Source organism: Lithobates pipiens, unplaced genomic scaffold (genome assembly GCF_037356315.1).
Source record: "Lithobates pipiens isolate NorthernLeopardFrog02 unplaced genomic scaffold, aLitPip1_a1.2 Scaffold_8, whole genome shotgun sequence".
In the NCBI taxonomy this organism is placed as follows: Eukaryota; Metazoa; Chordata; class Amphibia; order Anura; family Ranidae; genus Lithobates; species Lithobates pipiens.
In genome coordinates, this window is record NW_027507903.1 from 558,499,695 (window position 1) to 558,517,159 (window position 17,465).

Consider the following 17,465-nt stretch of genomic DNA (forward strand, 5'->3'; position numbering starts at 1 on the left):
GATCATGATAAGTTGTTTACAGGATGACATTTCTTTTAAACCTACTTTTATAGTCTGCCTTTTTCTCTTAAGTGTCTTTAGAACTGGCCCTGGCTCCACTGGCACTACACATAACCTCACGAGATATAAGGCTTAACATGTATGTTTTATTGATTTCAGAAGTTACAGAGGGGTGCTGTCTTATTGTGCCGCGTACACACGATCAAACAAGCGGGTGGAAAAGTCCGGCAAACTCAAGTCCGCCAGACAATCCCCCCGTGTGTAGCCTCCGGCATACTTTTTTGACCCAAAAGTATGGCGGACTTAGAAGGCAGTGTTGCACTCCAATCTTCCCGCCGGACTCGCATTTCGGCAGACATTCCGGCCGTGTGTATGCCAGTCCACCGTACTTTTGAAATGAGAGGACTTTTCCCACGCGAAGAAAAGACCGCTCATTTCGAGCGGGTCTGCAGGTAGCCGGGGCCCGCGAAGGAGACGCCGCTGGCACCGTCACCTGGTATGGACTTAAAGGGGAACCCCAACGCCGAAAAAAATCGGCGTGGGGGTCCCCCCCCCTTAAGTCCACAACAGACCCTTGTCCGAGCATGCTACCCGGCCGGCCAGGAAAGGAGGGGCGAGCGAGCGCCCCCCCTCCTGAGCCGTACCAGGCCGCGTGCCCTCAACATGGGGGGTGCCTTGGGGAAGGGGGGCCCACGCGCCCCCCCCCACCCCAAAGCACCTTGTCCCCATGTTGATGAGGACAAGGGCCTCTTCCCGACAACCCTGGCCGTTGGTTGTCGGGGTCTGAGGGCAGGGGGCTTATCGGAATCCGGGAGCCCCCTTTAATAAGGGGGCCCCCGGATCCCAGCCCCCCACCCTATGTGAATGAGTATGGGGTACAATGTACCCCTACCCATTCACCTGTAAAATAAAGTACAAAAAAAAAAACACACAAGATAAAATAATTTATTGCACAGCTCCGGGGCTCTTCAGTCTTCGGGGGTCTTCTCGCCGGACTCCTCCGCTATCTTCTTGTAGCTCTTCTGCCGGGCCACCGCGCCTTCTTATAGCTCTTTTACACGCGGTGGCCCGGTCTTATGTTGCCGCCGCCGCCTTATTAAAAGGGGGCTCCCGGATTCCGATAAGCCCCCCACCCGCAGACCCCGACAACCAACGGCCAGGGTTGTCGGGAAGAGGCCCTTGTCCTCATCAACATGGGGACAAGGTGCTTTGGGGTGGGGGGGGGCCGCGCGGGCCCCCCTTCCCCAAGGCACCCCCCATGTTGAGGGCACGCAGCCTGGTACGGCTCAGGAGGGGGGGCGCTCGCTTTCCTGACCGGCCGGGTAGCATGCTCGGACAAGGGTCTGTTGTGGACTTGGGGGGGACCCCCACGCCGATTTTTTTCGGCATTGGGGTTCCCCTTTAAGTCCATACCAGGCGGCGGGGCCAGCGACGTATCCCTCGCGGGCCCCGCCTACCTGGAGACGCGCTCGAAATGAGCGGACTTTCCTCCACGTGTGTGGGCGAGTCCGTTCATTTCAAAAGTAGGGCGGATAGTACGGCGGACTTAGTACGCCGTATTAGTCCGCTGAAAAAGTGCCGTGTGGGCAAGTAGCCCGTTCGGAAAGTTCGACGGACAGTCTGGCGGGAAGTCCGCCAGACTAAGTACGTCGGACAAACGGCTACGTGTGTACGCGGCTTTAGTTTGTGTTATTGAAAGATCTGTGCTGTTTTGATAATGTATAATTTCTCGTTACTCCCAATAACGTGAAAGCTAGCCCTATGACTGTACTGTCAATTTCTATGCTGTGAATATAGATCTTGTGCAGAAGAAGTTTGGTTGGTTCCTGTAAAAACCTGAAAACTCAATAAACATGTTCTGAAAAAAAAAAAAACACAACTTCCACTAACACACTAACAGACGGACAGTGATATCCCAGGGCAGAGCTGGTTGCTTACCTGTATAAAGTCCACTCTCTGTTTTGGCAGGAAGATGTAGAGGTGCCTAATGACCTCCAAATGCTGTTTGGAAATAAAGTGTTTCTGAATTGCATTCTCATCTTGGGTTTCATATTTGCACAGCTTACATGTAAAAGTTGTGCCTGGAGTATGGCTCAGTGACTGTCCATCTGTTGGTTCCATCTTTCCTGGAGCGCTGGGAAAACAATAAAATGCCTTTATAATAGAACCCAACAGAGCATAAGACAACACTGCCATCCTAAAATGAGAGTAAAAGTATTCTCGCGCCTACCAATGTGTCCTAAAACTAGTGGGGTTGCAGCAAAACACCGGCAGGGGTATACACCCTCCCCAGATTAAGTAATAATGGTTAAGAAATGGTGTTGCGCTCCGACTACATAAATCTAATTAAATTAACATGTACTCAAATGACAACCAAAACAGTAATAAACTAAAGTGTGGAACTGTATGTTTAAATAAACTCAGAAAATGTGCATAAATATTAAAGTGTAATACACCAGGTTACATTGTGCGCTTGACCAAAAACTTGATATGAGAAATCCTCTATAGATGACAGTGAGATAATAATAAGTATATATCCGAATATATATGACAAAAAAAAAAAAAAAAAAAAAGGAACCTGAGTGTCGTTATAAAAGTGCAAAACAGATCAAAGAATACACAAAATACTAATAATCCATGTGTAGTGTGTCACGTGTCTGAACAAAATACTAATAGTCCATAAGCAGTGAAATGTGTGTTTGAGCAAAAGTTCCAAAAACAAAAATAGGGTGAACTATAGTTATATAGAGAGCATATCCATTTAATGATAAAATGCGTCCATTTGGTGATCAACAAAGCAGTATCCTGCGTGCTCCAAAGGTAGGGGGTGGATTCCACCAGTGCTCCTATCCGTATAATATCCTCACACTAGGTGCAGTAATTACCTTACCTTACTGCTGTAAGGTAAACAGCATTTCCAAAGTGACGCTTGTTGTCCAATGTAGGTTCAGTAGGTGATGTAATCCTGGACTCTCATTCACCGTGGGCACGTTGTAACATGCAGAGAAAGCAAGGGGAACACTCCAATAGTGAAGTACGTATTCACAATTTATTGGGTATAAAAACGAAGGTAAAGTACTCACATTTAAAACAATAATAAAAGCACAACTTAAACGAACGCGTGTCACGTTCGCGCTTCCGGACGTCACTTCCGGTGTCCTTACTGGCCAATTGTGTTCCTACGCGTATCGTCAAATGACTTCATCAGGGAATAACAACTGGGGTAAGGGCGAACGTATAAATAGTGTCAGTAATTAGCAGCCATTTTTGTGAAGTCCATTGTGGCCCCATCTACGGCCATTTTCTCGTGGGCTAATATATATAGAGTAATGGTCAACGGACGTGACAGTGACAGGAAATGTGCAAGCCTCACTTGCGATCATTTTGTGGGGGTATTTTTTATTGTAGATTATCATTAACTGTTATAGCCCGCTGGGAAATACCCAGGAAACATTATTCTTATTGGCGCAGCCACGAAGGTAATAACAGAGCAACCCTTCTCATTAGCGTACCTGCGCAATAACGTTCGTTTCTAAAATGACATCTAGCATAAAACAACAAAGAGGAAAAGTATGGGCAATACTGGGCGAATATATTAAAATTGAAAGTGATTAAATAAAAACAAAAAAGCTACACTAGTAAAACCATAGTCATAAAATTATTATGTGTAAGAGATATCGGTAATTATATAAAATCTTAAGGTGTGTGGTATAGCATGGCCAATAATTGGGAATCAGCTATTGGCGATATAAATTATCAACAGATCCATTTAAAAAAGCAGTGATGTCTAGGAGGGAGACAGTGATCTGAAACACACTTACGACTATTTACTAGATCACTAGCAGTGTATAAACTGAGTGATATGGGGAAAAGTTAAAGGTTATAGCTAAAATTGTGTATATATGAGATCAACAATATATTGGACTAGGATGTAAGAATTCCATGATAACGGCCATCATAGATGGTCCTAACGGGAGTCATAATCGATCTCCAAGAGTAACATTAAAAACATAAACTGATTAAAAAAAGGGGAATAGAATATATATAAAAATAGAATAGAATAAGATAGAATATGTAAAAATATCAGAATCACTCTGATATGAGCGTTGTAGTTTAGTATGAGCGGTAGTCATAATCGATCTCCAAGAGTAACACTAAAAACAGAGACTGATTAAAAAAAGGGGGAATAGAATATATATAAAAATAGAATAGGATAAGATAAAATATATCAAAATGTCAGAATCACTCTCAATTTAGGAGAGGACACCGGAAAAGAGATCCAAAATTCACATAATAGTAATTTTAAAAACATCCTAACAAAAGAAGCTTATAAATAATGTAGTCAAAAATCACTAATAAAACAATTAAGGTCAAAATCAATATTGAGTCCCTGGGGCGCAAAAGTGTCTAAAGTGAAAATCCATCTAGACTCTGCCTGACTAAGTGTTCTGACCTTATGGCTCCCTCTCCAATGTCTTTTGTAGGGTTCGATACCCCAAAACATAAGCTGGGTAGGGTCCTTGTTATGGTGTGTGCAAAAGTGCCTGGAAACGCTGTGCTTGTCGAAGCCTTTAATGATGTTTTTAACATGCTCTTTTATTCGTACCCTTAAAGGTCTTTTGGTGCGGCCTACGTATTGCAAGCCACAACTGCATTGCAACACGTACACCGCTCCCTCGGTATTACAGCATACGAAATCTTTTATTTCGTACGTGTTCCCAGTGCTTGTAGACGTAAAATTAAATTTAATTTCTTTTCAGCTGGGCGTTTTGTTTTTAAGCATGAAAAGCACCTTTTACATGGGAAGAACCCTTTACCAGTGAAGAAAGTCAGGCCTGTGGGTGGGGGGTCGGGGACGTTCTTGACTAACTTATCCCTTAAAGTCTTTGCCTTTTTGTACACAAATTTCGGGTATTCAGGCAACAATTCCTGTAAGTGTACATCTAAGCGTAGGATGTGCCAGTGTTTTCTGATAATTTTTTCAAATTTCTTGTGTTGAGCGTTGTAGTTTAATATGAGCGGTATCCCATCCATCCCTCGTGCTGGGGTGGTTTTATCTCTAATTAGAGTGGTTCGATCCATATTTTCGACTTCTGTAATTTTCTTTCTAATATCTTCATTGTCATATCCCTTATTTATGAACCTCTGGCCTATCTTTTCAGCCTGCAGGCGGTAGTCATTAGTGTTTGTACAGTTTCTGCGTAATCTTATCAGTTGACCCTTAGGAATATTACACAGCCAGTTGGTGTGATGGCAGCTACCTCTTGGCAAGTAACTATTCCTATCAACATTTTTGAAATGGGTCTTTGTATATAATTTATTATTATTTTGTGTCACTTCTAGATCTAGGAAAGATATTGATCCGGTACTCACTTCCCAGGATAGTTTAATGTTTCTGTTATTAATATTTAGTCCTTCCAAGAATCTAACTAGGCTGGTTGTTTCGCCTCTCCAGAGTATCAGAATATCGTCTATATACCTTTTATATATAGCCAGTTCTCTGGGTCTGTTGGTATATACCGCTTCATCTTCCCATTGGGCCATGAATAAACATGCCACACTGGGAGCAAATTTGGCTCCCATCGCCACTCCAGTTCTTTGATGGAAGTATTCACGGTTATGCCAAAAATAACTGTTTTTAAGGCAAAAGTCCAGACATTTGACCAAATATTTACGCTGGGAGCACGACAACGTGCTGTACTTTCTTAGGCCCCATTTTACAGCCTCACAGGCTTGATAGTGTTGAATCACCGTGTACAATGAAGAGACATCAACTGATGCCATAGTCCAGGGTCCTTCCTCTTCAGGTAGTTCTTCTAATATTTGCAATACCTGCTTCGTGTCTCTCAGATAGGCTTCGGTTTTTGTGACCACAGGTTGTAAGAATTTATCTATGTATTCCCCCATTCTAGAGGTGAGGGAGTCAATCCCATTCACTATGGGCCTAAACGGGGGATCAATTTTATCCTTGTGTATCTTTGGTAAGGCGTAAATAATCGGAGTCCTGCATGCCTCTGGAATCAGGTATTTGGCTTCTTTTTTGCTCAGGATATCCTTTTTCAGCCCAAGGTGAACTACCTGTTCAAGTTCTTTCCTACATTTAAACATGGGATTCTTGGTTAGTTTTGTATATGTAGTGTTATCTCCTAGTAGCTTCTTCATATTATCGCAGTACTGTACTTTTGAGAGGATGACAATTCCTCCGCCCTTATCGGCGGGTCGGATAACGATATCTTTCCGCTTTGATAGTTTCTTAATCCCGTTTTTCATAAACTTTGGATCCTCACGCTTCTTGATTTTTAGGTCCTTGAGATCTTGTAGCACTACCTTTTTGAATACTTCAACATGTTTATTGTTGGAGACCGTTGGGTTGAACACCGATCTATTCCTTAATTCACTATGTGTCACATCCTGATCCGCTACCTGGATGCGTTTTTTGATGGGATTGCTCGCTAGATATTTTTTAATGTTTAATGTCCTAACATATTTTTGTACTCCTAGATACGTCTCAAATTTGTCCATATTCTTAGTGGGAGCGTATTTTAGCCCTTTATCGAGTACACCTATTTCCTCTTGAGATAAGGGCTGCCCACTCAGGTTGAAGATCCCCTCCCCTTTCAGTCTCTTCTTTGTCTGTAATCTTTTTCCGGCCCTCTTTCCTCTCTTCTTGGTGGACTTCTCCTTATGTCCCTGGTATCGTTTGGACGTCTCTGTGGGTGAGTCTCCATACCTCTCCCTAAAAAAGGCCTATTTTGATAGGCGTCCTGATAGTAATTATGGCTTCTCCCGTCTCTATTCTCCTCATAGTGGTCCCTTAATGGGGCATAGTGATTGTACGTCGGTACCGAATATTGGTCATGAGAGTAGGTATGGCCCTGAGGAGGGCCCCAACTGTCTCTATGGCCATTTCCATAGTTCCTCCTCAGGGCCATACCTACTCTCATCTTCAACCTGAGTGGGCAGCCCTTATCTCAAGAGGAAATAGGTGTACTCGATAAAGGGCTAAAATACGCTCCCACTAAGAATATGGACAAATTTGAGACGTATCTAGGAGTACAAAAATATGTTAGGACATTAAACATTAAAAAATATCTAGCGAGCAATGCCATCAAAAAACGCATCCAGGTAGCGGATCAGGATGTGACACATAGTGAATTAAGGAATAGATCGGTGTTCAACCCAACGGTCTCCAACAATAAACATGTTGAAGTATTCAAAAAGGTAGTGCTACAAGATCTCAAGGACCTAAAAATCAAGAAGCGTGAGGATCCAAAGTTTATGAAAAACGGGATTAAGAAACTATCAAAGCGGAAAGATATCGTTATCCGACCCGCCGATAAGGGCGGAGGAATTGTCATCCTCTCAAAAGTACAGTACTGCGATAATATGAAGAAGCTACTAGGAGATAACACTACATATACAAAACTAACCAAGAATCCCATGTTTAAATGTAGGAAAGAACTTGAACAGGTAGTTCACCTTGGGCTGAAAAAGGATATCCTGAGCAAAAAAAAGAAGCCAAATACCTGATTCCAGAGGCATGCAGGACTCCGATTATTTACGCCTTACCAAAGATACACAAGGATAAAATTGATCCCCCGTTTAGGCCCATAGTGAATGGGATTGACTCCCTCACCTCTAGAATGGGGGAATACATAGATAAATTCTTACAACCTGTGGTCACAAAAACCGAAGCCTATCTGAGAGACACGAAGCAGGTATTGCAAATATTAGAAGAACTACCTGAAGAGGAAGGACCCTGGACTATGGCATCAGTTGATGTCTCTTCATTGTACACGGTGATTCAACACTATCAAGCCTGTGAGGCTGTAAAATGGGGCCTAAGAAAGTACAGCACGTTGTCGTGCTCCCAGCGTAAATATTTGGTCAAATGTCTGGACTTTTGCCTTAAAAACAGTTATTTTTGGCATAACCGTGAGTACTTCCATCAAAGAACTGGAGTGGCGATGGGAGCCAAATTTGCTCCCAGTGTGGCATGTTTATTCATGGCCCAATGGGAAGATGAAGCGGTATATACCAACAGACCCAGAGAACTGGCTATATATAAAAGGTATATAGACGATATTCTGATACTCTGGAGAGGCGAAACAACCAGCCTAGTTAGATTCTTGGAAGGACTAAATATTAATAACAGAAACATTAAACTATCCTGGGAAGTGAGTACCGGATCAATATCTTTCCTAGATCTAGAAGTGACACAAAATAATAATAAATTATATACAAAGACCCATTTCAAAAATGTTGATAGGAATAGTTACTTGCCAAGAGGTAGCTGCCATCACACCAACTGGCTGTGTAATATTCCTAAGGGTCAACTGATAAGATTACGCAGAAACTGTACAAACACTAATGACTACCGCCTGCAGGCTGAAAAGATAGGCCAGAGGTTCATAAATAAGGGATATGACAATGAAGATATTAGAAAGAAAATTACAGAAGTCGAAAATATGGATCGAACCACTCTAATTAGAGATAAAACCACCCCAGCACGAGGGATGGATGGGATACCGCTCATATTAAACTACAACGCTCAACACAAGAAATTTGAAAAAATTATCAGAAAACACTGGCACATCCTACGCTTAGATGTACACTTACAGGAATTGTTGCCTGAATACCCGAAATTTGTGTACAAAAAGGCAAAGACTTTAAGGGATAAGTTAGTCAAGAACGTCCCCGACCCCCCACCCACAGGCCTGACTTTCTTCACTGGTAAAGGGTTCTTCCCATGTAAAAGGTGCTTTTCATGCTTAAAAACAAAACGCCCAGCTGAAAAGAAATTTAATTTTACGTCTACAAGCACTGGGAACACGTACGAAATAAAAGATTTCGTATGCTGTAATACCGAGGGAGCGGTGTACGTGTTGCAATGCAGTTGTGGCTTGCAATACGTAGGCCGCACCAAAAGACCTTTAAGGGTACGAATAAAAGAGCATGTTAAAAACATCATTAAAGGCTTCGACAAGCACAGCGTTTCCAGGCACTTTTGCACACACCATAACGAGGACCCTACCCAGCTTATGTTTTGGGGTATCGAACCCTACAAAAGACATTGGAGAGGGAGCCATAAGGTCAGAACACTTAGTCAGGCAGAGTCTAGATGGATTTTCACTTTAGACACTTTTGCGCCCCAGGGACTCAATATTGATTTTGACCTTAATTGTTTTATTAGTGATTTTTGACTACATTATTTATAAGCTTCTTTTGTTAGGATGTTTTTAAAATTACTATTATGTGAATTTTGGATCTCTTTTCCGGTGTCCTCTCCTAAATTGAGAGTGATTCTGACATTTTGATATATTTTATCTTATCCTATTCTATTTTTATATATATTCTATTCCCCCTTTTTTTAATCAGTCTCTGTTTTTAGTGTTACTCTTGGAGATCGATTATGACTACCGCTCATACTAAACTACAACGCTCATATCAGAGTGATTCTGATATTTTTACATATTCTATCTTATTCTATTCTATTTTTATATATATTCTATTCCCCTTTTTTTAATCAGTTTATGTTTTTAATGTTACTCTTGGAGATCGATTATGACTCCCGTTAGGACCATCTATGATGGCCGTTATCATGGAATTCTTACATCCTAGTCCAATATATTGTTGATCTCATATATACACAATTTTAGCTATAACCTTTAACTTTTCCCCATATCACTCAGTTTATACACTGCTAGTGATCTAGTAAATAGTCGTAAGTGTGTTTCAGATCACTGTCTCCCTCCTAGACATCACTGCTTTTTTAAATGGATCTGTTGATAATTTATATCGCCAATAGCTGATTCCCAATTATTGGCCATGCTATACCACACACCTTAAGATTTTATATAATTACCGATATCTCTTACACATAATAATTATATGACTATGGTTTTACTAGTGTAGCTTTTTTGTTTTTATTTAATCACTTTCAATTTTAATATATTCGCCCAGTATTGCCCATACTTTTCCTCTTTGTTGTTTTATGCTAGATGTCATTTTAGAAACGAACGTTATTGCGCAGGTACGCTAATGAGAAGGGTTGCTCTGTTATTACCTTCGTGGCTGCGCCAATAAGAATAATGTTTCCTGGGTATTTCCCAGCGGGCTATAACAGTTAATGATAATCTACAATAAAAAATACCCCCACAAAATGATCGCAAGTGAGGCTTGCACATTTCCTGTCACTGTCACGTCCGTTGACCATTACTCTATATATATTAGCCCACGAGAAAATGGCCGTAGATGGGGCCACAATGGACTTCACAAAAATGGCTGCTAATTACTGACACTATTTATACGTTCGCCCTTACCCCAGTTGTTATTCCCTGATGAAGTCATTTGACGATACGCGTAGGAACACAATTGGCCAGTAAGGACACCGGAAGTGACGTCCGGAAGCGCGAACGTGACACGTGTTCGTTTAAGTTGTGCTTTTATTATTGTTTTAAATGTGAGTACTTTACCTTCGTTTTTATACCCAATAAATTGTGAATACGTACTTCACTATTGGAGTGTTCCCCTTGCTTTCTCTGCATGTTACAACGTGCCCACGGTGAATGAGAGTCCAGGATTACATCACCTACTGAACCTACATTGGACAACAAGCGTCACTTTGGAAATGCTGTTTACCTTACAGCAGTAAGGTAAGGTAATTACTGCACCTAGTGTGAGGATATTATACGGATAGGAGCACTGGTGGAATCCACCCCCTACCTTTGGAGCACGCAGGATACTGCTTTGTTGATCACCAAATGGACGCATTTTATCATTAAATGGATATGCTCTCTATATAACTATAGTTCACCCTATTTTTGTTTTTGGAACTTTTGCTCAAACACACATTTCACTGCTTATGGACTATTAGTATTTTGTTCAGACACGTGACACACTACACATGGATTATTAGTATTTTGTGTATTCTTTGATCTGTTTTGCACTTTTATAACGACACTCAGGTTCCTTTTTTTTTTTTTTTTTTTCTTTTTTTTTTTTTTTTTTTTGTCATATATATTCGGATATATACTTATTATTATCTCACTGTCATCTATAGAGGATTTCTCATATCAAGTTTTTGGTCAAGCGCACAATGTAACCTGGTGTATTACACTTTAATATTTATGCACATTTTCTGAGTTTATTTAAACATACAGTTCCACACTTTAGTTTATTACTGTTTTGGTTGTCATTTGAGTACATGTTAATTTAATTAGATTTATGTAGTCGGAGCGCAACACCATTTCTTAACCATCAACACTGCCATCCTAGTTTTCTTCAAAAGTAAAAAAAAAAAAATTAAAATAAAAAGTATAAAAGGCACACAAATTTAAAGAAAACTTTGTATAGCATTGTAAAAAATATATTTTTTGTAAACATATATACATTTACAGGCCACTTTATTAGGTACACCTGTTCAACTGCTTGGCAACACATATAGTCAGCCAATTGCATGGCAGCAACTCAATGCATTAGGCATCTAGATGTGGTGAAGATGACTTGCTGAAGTTCAAACCGAGCACCAGAATGGGGAAGAAAAGGGATTTAAGTGACTTTGAATGTGGCGTGGTTGTTGGTGTCAGACTGGCTGGTCTGAGTATTTCAAAAACTGCTGATTTACTGGGATTTCCACGCACACCCACCTCTAGGTTTTACAGAGAATGGTCTGAAAAAGATCCAGTAAGTGGTAGTTATTTGGATAAAAATGCCTTGTTGATGTCAAAGGTCAGAGGAGAATGGGCAGACTGGTTTGAGATCAGAGAAAGGCAACAGTAACTCAAATTAGGGCTGGGGAAAAAAAAAAAAAAAAATCGATTTTAATCTTGAATCAAGTTGCGAGTTCAAATCGATTTAGATTTGAAGAAAATGGATTTTTTTTTTCCCCCTTCAGAGTTTCCGTAGCAGGGGGCGTGTCCGGAATGGAACCTGACACTGGGAGCAGACATGTGTACTGTGCCTGAGGCTCTAAACTCCCAACTGGCACAATCCTCCTATTATTGCCCTCACACACGACCCTCCTTTTTCCACTTAGCCTCTCTCCGCGACCGCAGGGGAGAAGTTGAACGGTCAGTCGAACCCATAAACCCGGCCGTCGTGGACTAGGCCGAAGCCCCGGCCTCGCCTTAATAATCCTGCCCGCAGCTGTGATTTATGTTAACAGTTCCTAGCAGTTAAATAGCTTACATTTGGATTATTAATAAGAATTGTGCACAAAGGAATGTCAATGAATCTTCTTGGCTGTCTAGGCTGTGAACACTTTAGTAAATAAATTATATCTCAATTACTTAAATACCAATTTTCTTCCAAAATGTCAGTAAAAAAGGCAAGCATGCAGTGTTCTATAGCCAATGTGCTACAAAGCATCCTGTACTCCCCACTATCACTATAGTATATTAAGATATTGCACCATTGTCTTCATATATGCTTGCTTTCTGAACATATGCAGCTGCTTTTTTTTTTTTTACATTTTACAATAATAAGAGGGAACAATACCATATTAGGGCCTGAATTGGCAGACTTTAGGCTTGTGTTGATGCCATCAGTTTGACATCAGTTTAATAATTTACAATTCACTTGCAGGTGGGTTTTTCCCTGCCAGTGAGTGACTGAACTGCATTGGACCTGCTTCAAGCACGTTTTGCATTCCTATAGACAAAATATATTCAGTACACAAACAAAATGGCAGAAACAGCCTGAGAAAGAGCAGCTCCTTCCAAAGAAATGCTTTTAGACTGCAGTCGTGTGGAGTTCGTTTGGATTTACAGCATCTCATGAGGAACAAACAACACCTCGATGCAAATTATGTCTTAAGGCTGTTGGTGGTAGCAGTACGACAAATCTGTTTCAGCATTTACAGCGAAGACATGCGGCTGAGTGGGAGAAGTGTTGCCTTCTTCGAAAAGAAAACCACTCTAGTGGCATCAGCACTAGCAGTAGCACCCCGGGGCCGGGCATGTTTGCAAAGCAAACTCTTGAACAAAGCTTTTCACATGGTGTACTGTATGAGACGAGCGGTGGAGAGCAGAAGGTGCTCTGGTCAGATGAAACCAAAATCAAACTTTTTGCCCACAATGCAAAACAATATGTTTGGCGTAAAAGCAACACAGCTCATCACCCTCAACACACCATCCCCACTGTCAAACATGGTGGTGGCAGCATCATGGTTTGGGCCTGCTTTTCTTCAGCAGGGACAGGGAAGATGGTTAAAATTGAGGGGAAGATGGATGCAGCCAAATACAGGACCATTCTGGATGATAACCTGTTGGAGTCTGCAAAAGACCTGAAACTGGGACGGAGATTTATCTTCCAACAAGACAATGATCCCAAACATACAGCAAAATCTACAAAGGAATGGTTCACAAATAAACGTATTCAGGTGTTAGAAAATATATTAAAAAAAAATTTCGCTCAGTTTAGGCCGATACGTAGTCTTCTACATATTTCTAGTAAAAAAACAAAACAAAAAAAAAAACGCAATAAGCGATTGATTGGTTTGCGCAAAAGTTATAGCGTTTACAAAATAGGGGACAGTTTTATGGCATTTTTATTAATTTTTTTTTTTTTTTTTTTTTACTAGTAATGGCGGCGATCAGCAATTTTTATTGTGACTGCGACATTATGGCGGACACATCGGACATTTTTGACACATTTTTGGGACCATTGTCATTTATACAGCAAACAATGCTATACAAATGCATGGATTCCTGTGTAAATGACACTGGCAGTGAAGGGGTTAACCAGGGGGTGGCAGTGTAGGGGTTAAGTGTTCCTAGGGGCGTGTTACTAACTGTGGGGGGCTGGGCTTTGTGTTAGTGAACACTGATCTCTGCTCCAATCACATGGAGCAGAGATCAGCGTCACTTGTTGCTAGGCAGAACGGGGAGATGCTGTTTACAACGGCATCTCTCTGTTCAGCCGCCCCGTGAGACGATCGCGGGTATCCCCACGGTGATCGAGTCTGCGGGACCCGCGACCGGACTCACGGGGGTCCCGACCAACACGCGAGCGCCGCGCCGGAGGCGTGCACGCGATGGCAGGGCGGCATATTAAAATAGACGTACCTGTACGCCAATATATCCCGTGCCATTCTGCCGACGTACAACGGCGTGCGCCGGTCGGGAAGTGGTTAAACAGGGAGTCCACTGGAATTTTTTTTATTAAAAGCCAGCCGCTATAAATACTACAGCTGCTGACTTAATAAATGGACCTGTCCCAGGGTCCAGCGATGTCAGCAGCTGAGGCCGATGGATCGCTCGGCTGCTGCCGCCATTCTCAGTGAGGGAATCAGGAAGTGAAGCGTTGCAGCTTCACTATCTGGTTCCCTACTGTGCATGCGCGGTTAGTACATCGCAATGGGAATGGTCTGAGCTGTCTGTGGGACCCGTGTGTCCCCCAGCAGACAGCGCGGCGGGACAGGAAGCATAGACTCCCGTCTTAGACAGGTATCTGCACCCCTCCCCCCTGAAAGGTGCCAACTGTGACACCGGAGGGGGGGGAGGGTTCTGATGAGTGGTAGTTCCACTTTAGGGTGGAACTCCACTTTAAGAAGAAAACTTTAGCTGCCTTCTTTAGGAAAGCAGCACCTGCACTGTCCCTCCAGTCAGTAAAGTAGAAAATTGAAGCAGAGCTCGAGTCCTACTTATTGGGTACTGAGGTGGATCCTGATACTGACCCACTTGAGTGGTGGAAGCAGCATCAGCCTAACTTCTCAAGACTCAGTCGTCTGGAAAGAAAATACCTGGCCATTCCAGCAACTAACACCCCATCAGAGAGGGTGTTTAGTGTGTGTGTGTGTTTAGTGTGTGTTTAGTGTGTGTGTGGGGTATTGTCACCTGTAACCGAGCTTGCCTCAAGGCTCCTGTTGTTGACAGGCTAATTTTCCTTGCAAAGAATGTTTAAAATGCAATTACATTTTTTATGGCAAATGGTGTTACTGTTTACAATAGTTGAATTGAACATGTAACTTTACATGTTCAATTCAACTAAAGCTGGCCATACACCTATAGATTATCTGCAGACTTTCTATGGTTAGATGGAAAAGGTGCAACAGATTTATCCAGTATTGTACGCTACTCGCTACACTGTGTGGATGAAGGAAACTCTCACTGGACAAGCTTCAGTATTAGTCGGTCGGCCCCACTGGCTCTCAACCTAAACAATGCCTGCACCAAATCAAAATGTTCAGGTATTGTTAGAGCCAGTGGGGCCGACTAGCGCAAGATATGGAAGCTTGGGCCAGAGGGAGATTCTTCCATCCACACAGTTCAGCATAGATGGAGGAATCTGTTCCAATTTTTCCATCTGACCTGACCATAGAATTGAAATCTGCAAATTATCTATAGGTATGCGCAGTCTTAGCCCTTGTACACACGGAGATTCTGAGGGAATGTTTCCTATCGGACCGTTTTGTCGGATATTCCGACTGTGTGTGGTCTGCATTGGACTGTTTCCGCCGGAATATCCGACGGACCAAGTTTTCCAACTTGCCGGTAAAATTTTCAGACAAAATGCTCTTATCGGACATACTCCGATCATGTGTAGCCTACTCCGACGGACAAAGTGCCACGCATGCTCAGATCAAATTCCTAGACCAAAGCTATTGGCTACTAGCCTGAACGTAGTGCCATCGTAACTAAATAACGTCATCACGTTATGTACAATCGGATTTTCCGACAACTTAGTTCCGGACCTCTTCCGGAATCCGTCGGAATTACTCCAACGGATTTGGTTGTCGGAATCTCCGACCGTGTGTACAAGTGCTTAGAGTTGCCTCTGGATTTTTTGTTGTTTTATTTGCTCAATCCAAATATAGTATAAATAATTTGGATGTTTAAAAATCTTTGTTGCACACTGACTTTTCAGTTAGAGGAAGGGTTTGCCTTTTCAATTTTGTTTGTTGATGCACTTTAATAAAAAAATAAAAATAAAAAAAAACACAACATTGCATATTTTTTTGGGGGGGGGAATTGCCCAGCCCTAACTCAAATAGAAATTATGAAATGAAATATAATCAGCTACAATATTAAGAAAAACTTAGTGCAAATGATATCTATTATAAACAATACTATGCAAATTAGAGGTCAACAACCTTCAGCTGGGCTTATTGTGATTGCTGCCAACACCTCTCTAAACGTAACCACATGTGACTCAAATAAATAAAACTGGTGTAGCGCAACCAATGTAAAAACACAATAAAAACAAAAGTCCCTAAGCGCTTCTTTTCTTTTATACTTTTTGTTTGGTTTTATTGTTTCATCTTTTCTTTATCTGTCTGCCCTCTGGGCACTAGTTTTTCTGCCCAAATCAGTGGCGTTTACTCATTACTACCGCTAAGTTTGGTAGCAGGGCCAGAGTCAAACTAATGGTGATATGGCTCCCATGTTTTCATGACCACCAAGTAGACGCCTCCGTTTCCAACACCCTCTAGGTTGGATGGGTCAAATCGGGCCTTACATTATGTACTTTGATCAAATACCCCCTTGGGTTGCTTGGTTTTCTCTTTTTCATGTCTGTTGATTGTTATTGTTTTTTTGACTGTTTTGTCAGAATTGTGAACATAAAAATAATCACATAGGAATGTGAAAAACATGCATATTATCAACTCTCCATGTTGATAGAAAAACAAAAAACAAACAAAAAAAAAAAAACACGTCCCAAATGGTTGAAGAATGCTGAAGAAGCTCATTAGAGAGCGTACGCGTACAGGTGTGAGGTGCTGCCATTCAGGAAGTTTTATTTTGTTTTTATATAAACGTGGAGAGTTGAGGATATGCATGTTTTTCACATACCTATATGAGGTATTTTTATCCCCCTCCTTTTCATTCTATGGCCACACGCGATTGATCGAGATCCTAGGAGGAGGTCAGCATGGTCTAGGGATGCCAAAAAGAGGTCTTTGCCAGTGTCAGAGACATAGTATCAGGCATTTGGAACTCTGTAGTGGGTTCACTATCTGGAGGTGAGCAGGCATTCCAACTAGAGGTGGTGGTCACTTTAGTCACTGGATAGTATGAATTATTAACCACTTGCCGCCCGCCCTATAGGCAATTGACTGTGGCAAAGTGGTTGCATAATCCTGATCGGATGTCATATGACGTGATCAGGATTATGAGCCGCTGCGCGGCCCCGAGGGCGCGCATCGCGGCGATCGTTGTTGCGGGGTGTCAGTCTGACACCCGGCAACTACGATCTCGGTAAAGAGTCTCCGACGGATTGGCACTGATTGGCATCCATTAGTACAGTATAACAATACAATGCCGCCTATGAGTGCCCACCTGTGCCGCCTATCAGTGCCCACCCATGCCCATCTGTGCCGCCTATCCATGCCAATCTGTGCCAGCTATCAGTGCCAATTTGTGCCACCTATCAGTGCCCATCCGTGTCGCCCATCAGTGCCACCTATCGGTGTCCATCAATGCCGCCTCATCAGTGCCACTTCATCGGTGCCCATCAGTGCCGCC

The 17,465-nt window shown here is 42.2% G+C and overlaps 1 protein-coding gene across 2 annotated transcripts in view; it reads right to left on the bottom strand.

Annotated features, from left to right (window-relative positions):
- The window catches only part of LOC143960952 (uncharacterized), a 96,334-nt gene that overhangs the window by 7,720 nt on the left and 71,149 nt on the right, over window positions 1-17,465 (bottom strand). For both annotated transcript variants that reach the window (XM_077469996.1, XM_077469999.1), the window contains exon 10: window positions 1,939-2,134. In XM_077469996.1, coding sequence (XP_077326122.1) covers window positions 1,939-2,134 — 196 coding nt within the window. The remainder of the gene's footprint in view (window positions 1-1,938; window positions 2,135-17,465) is intronic.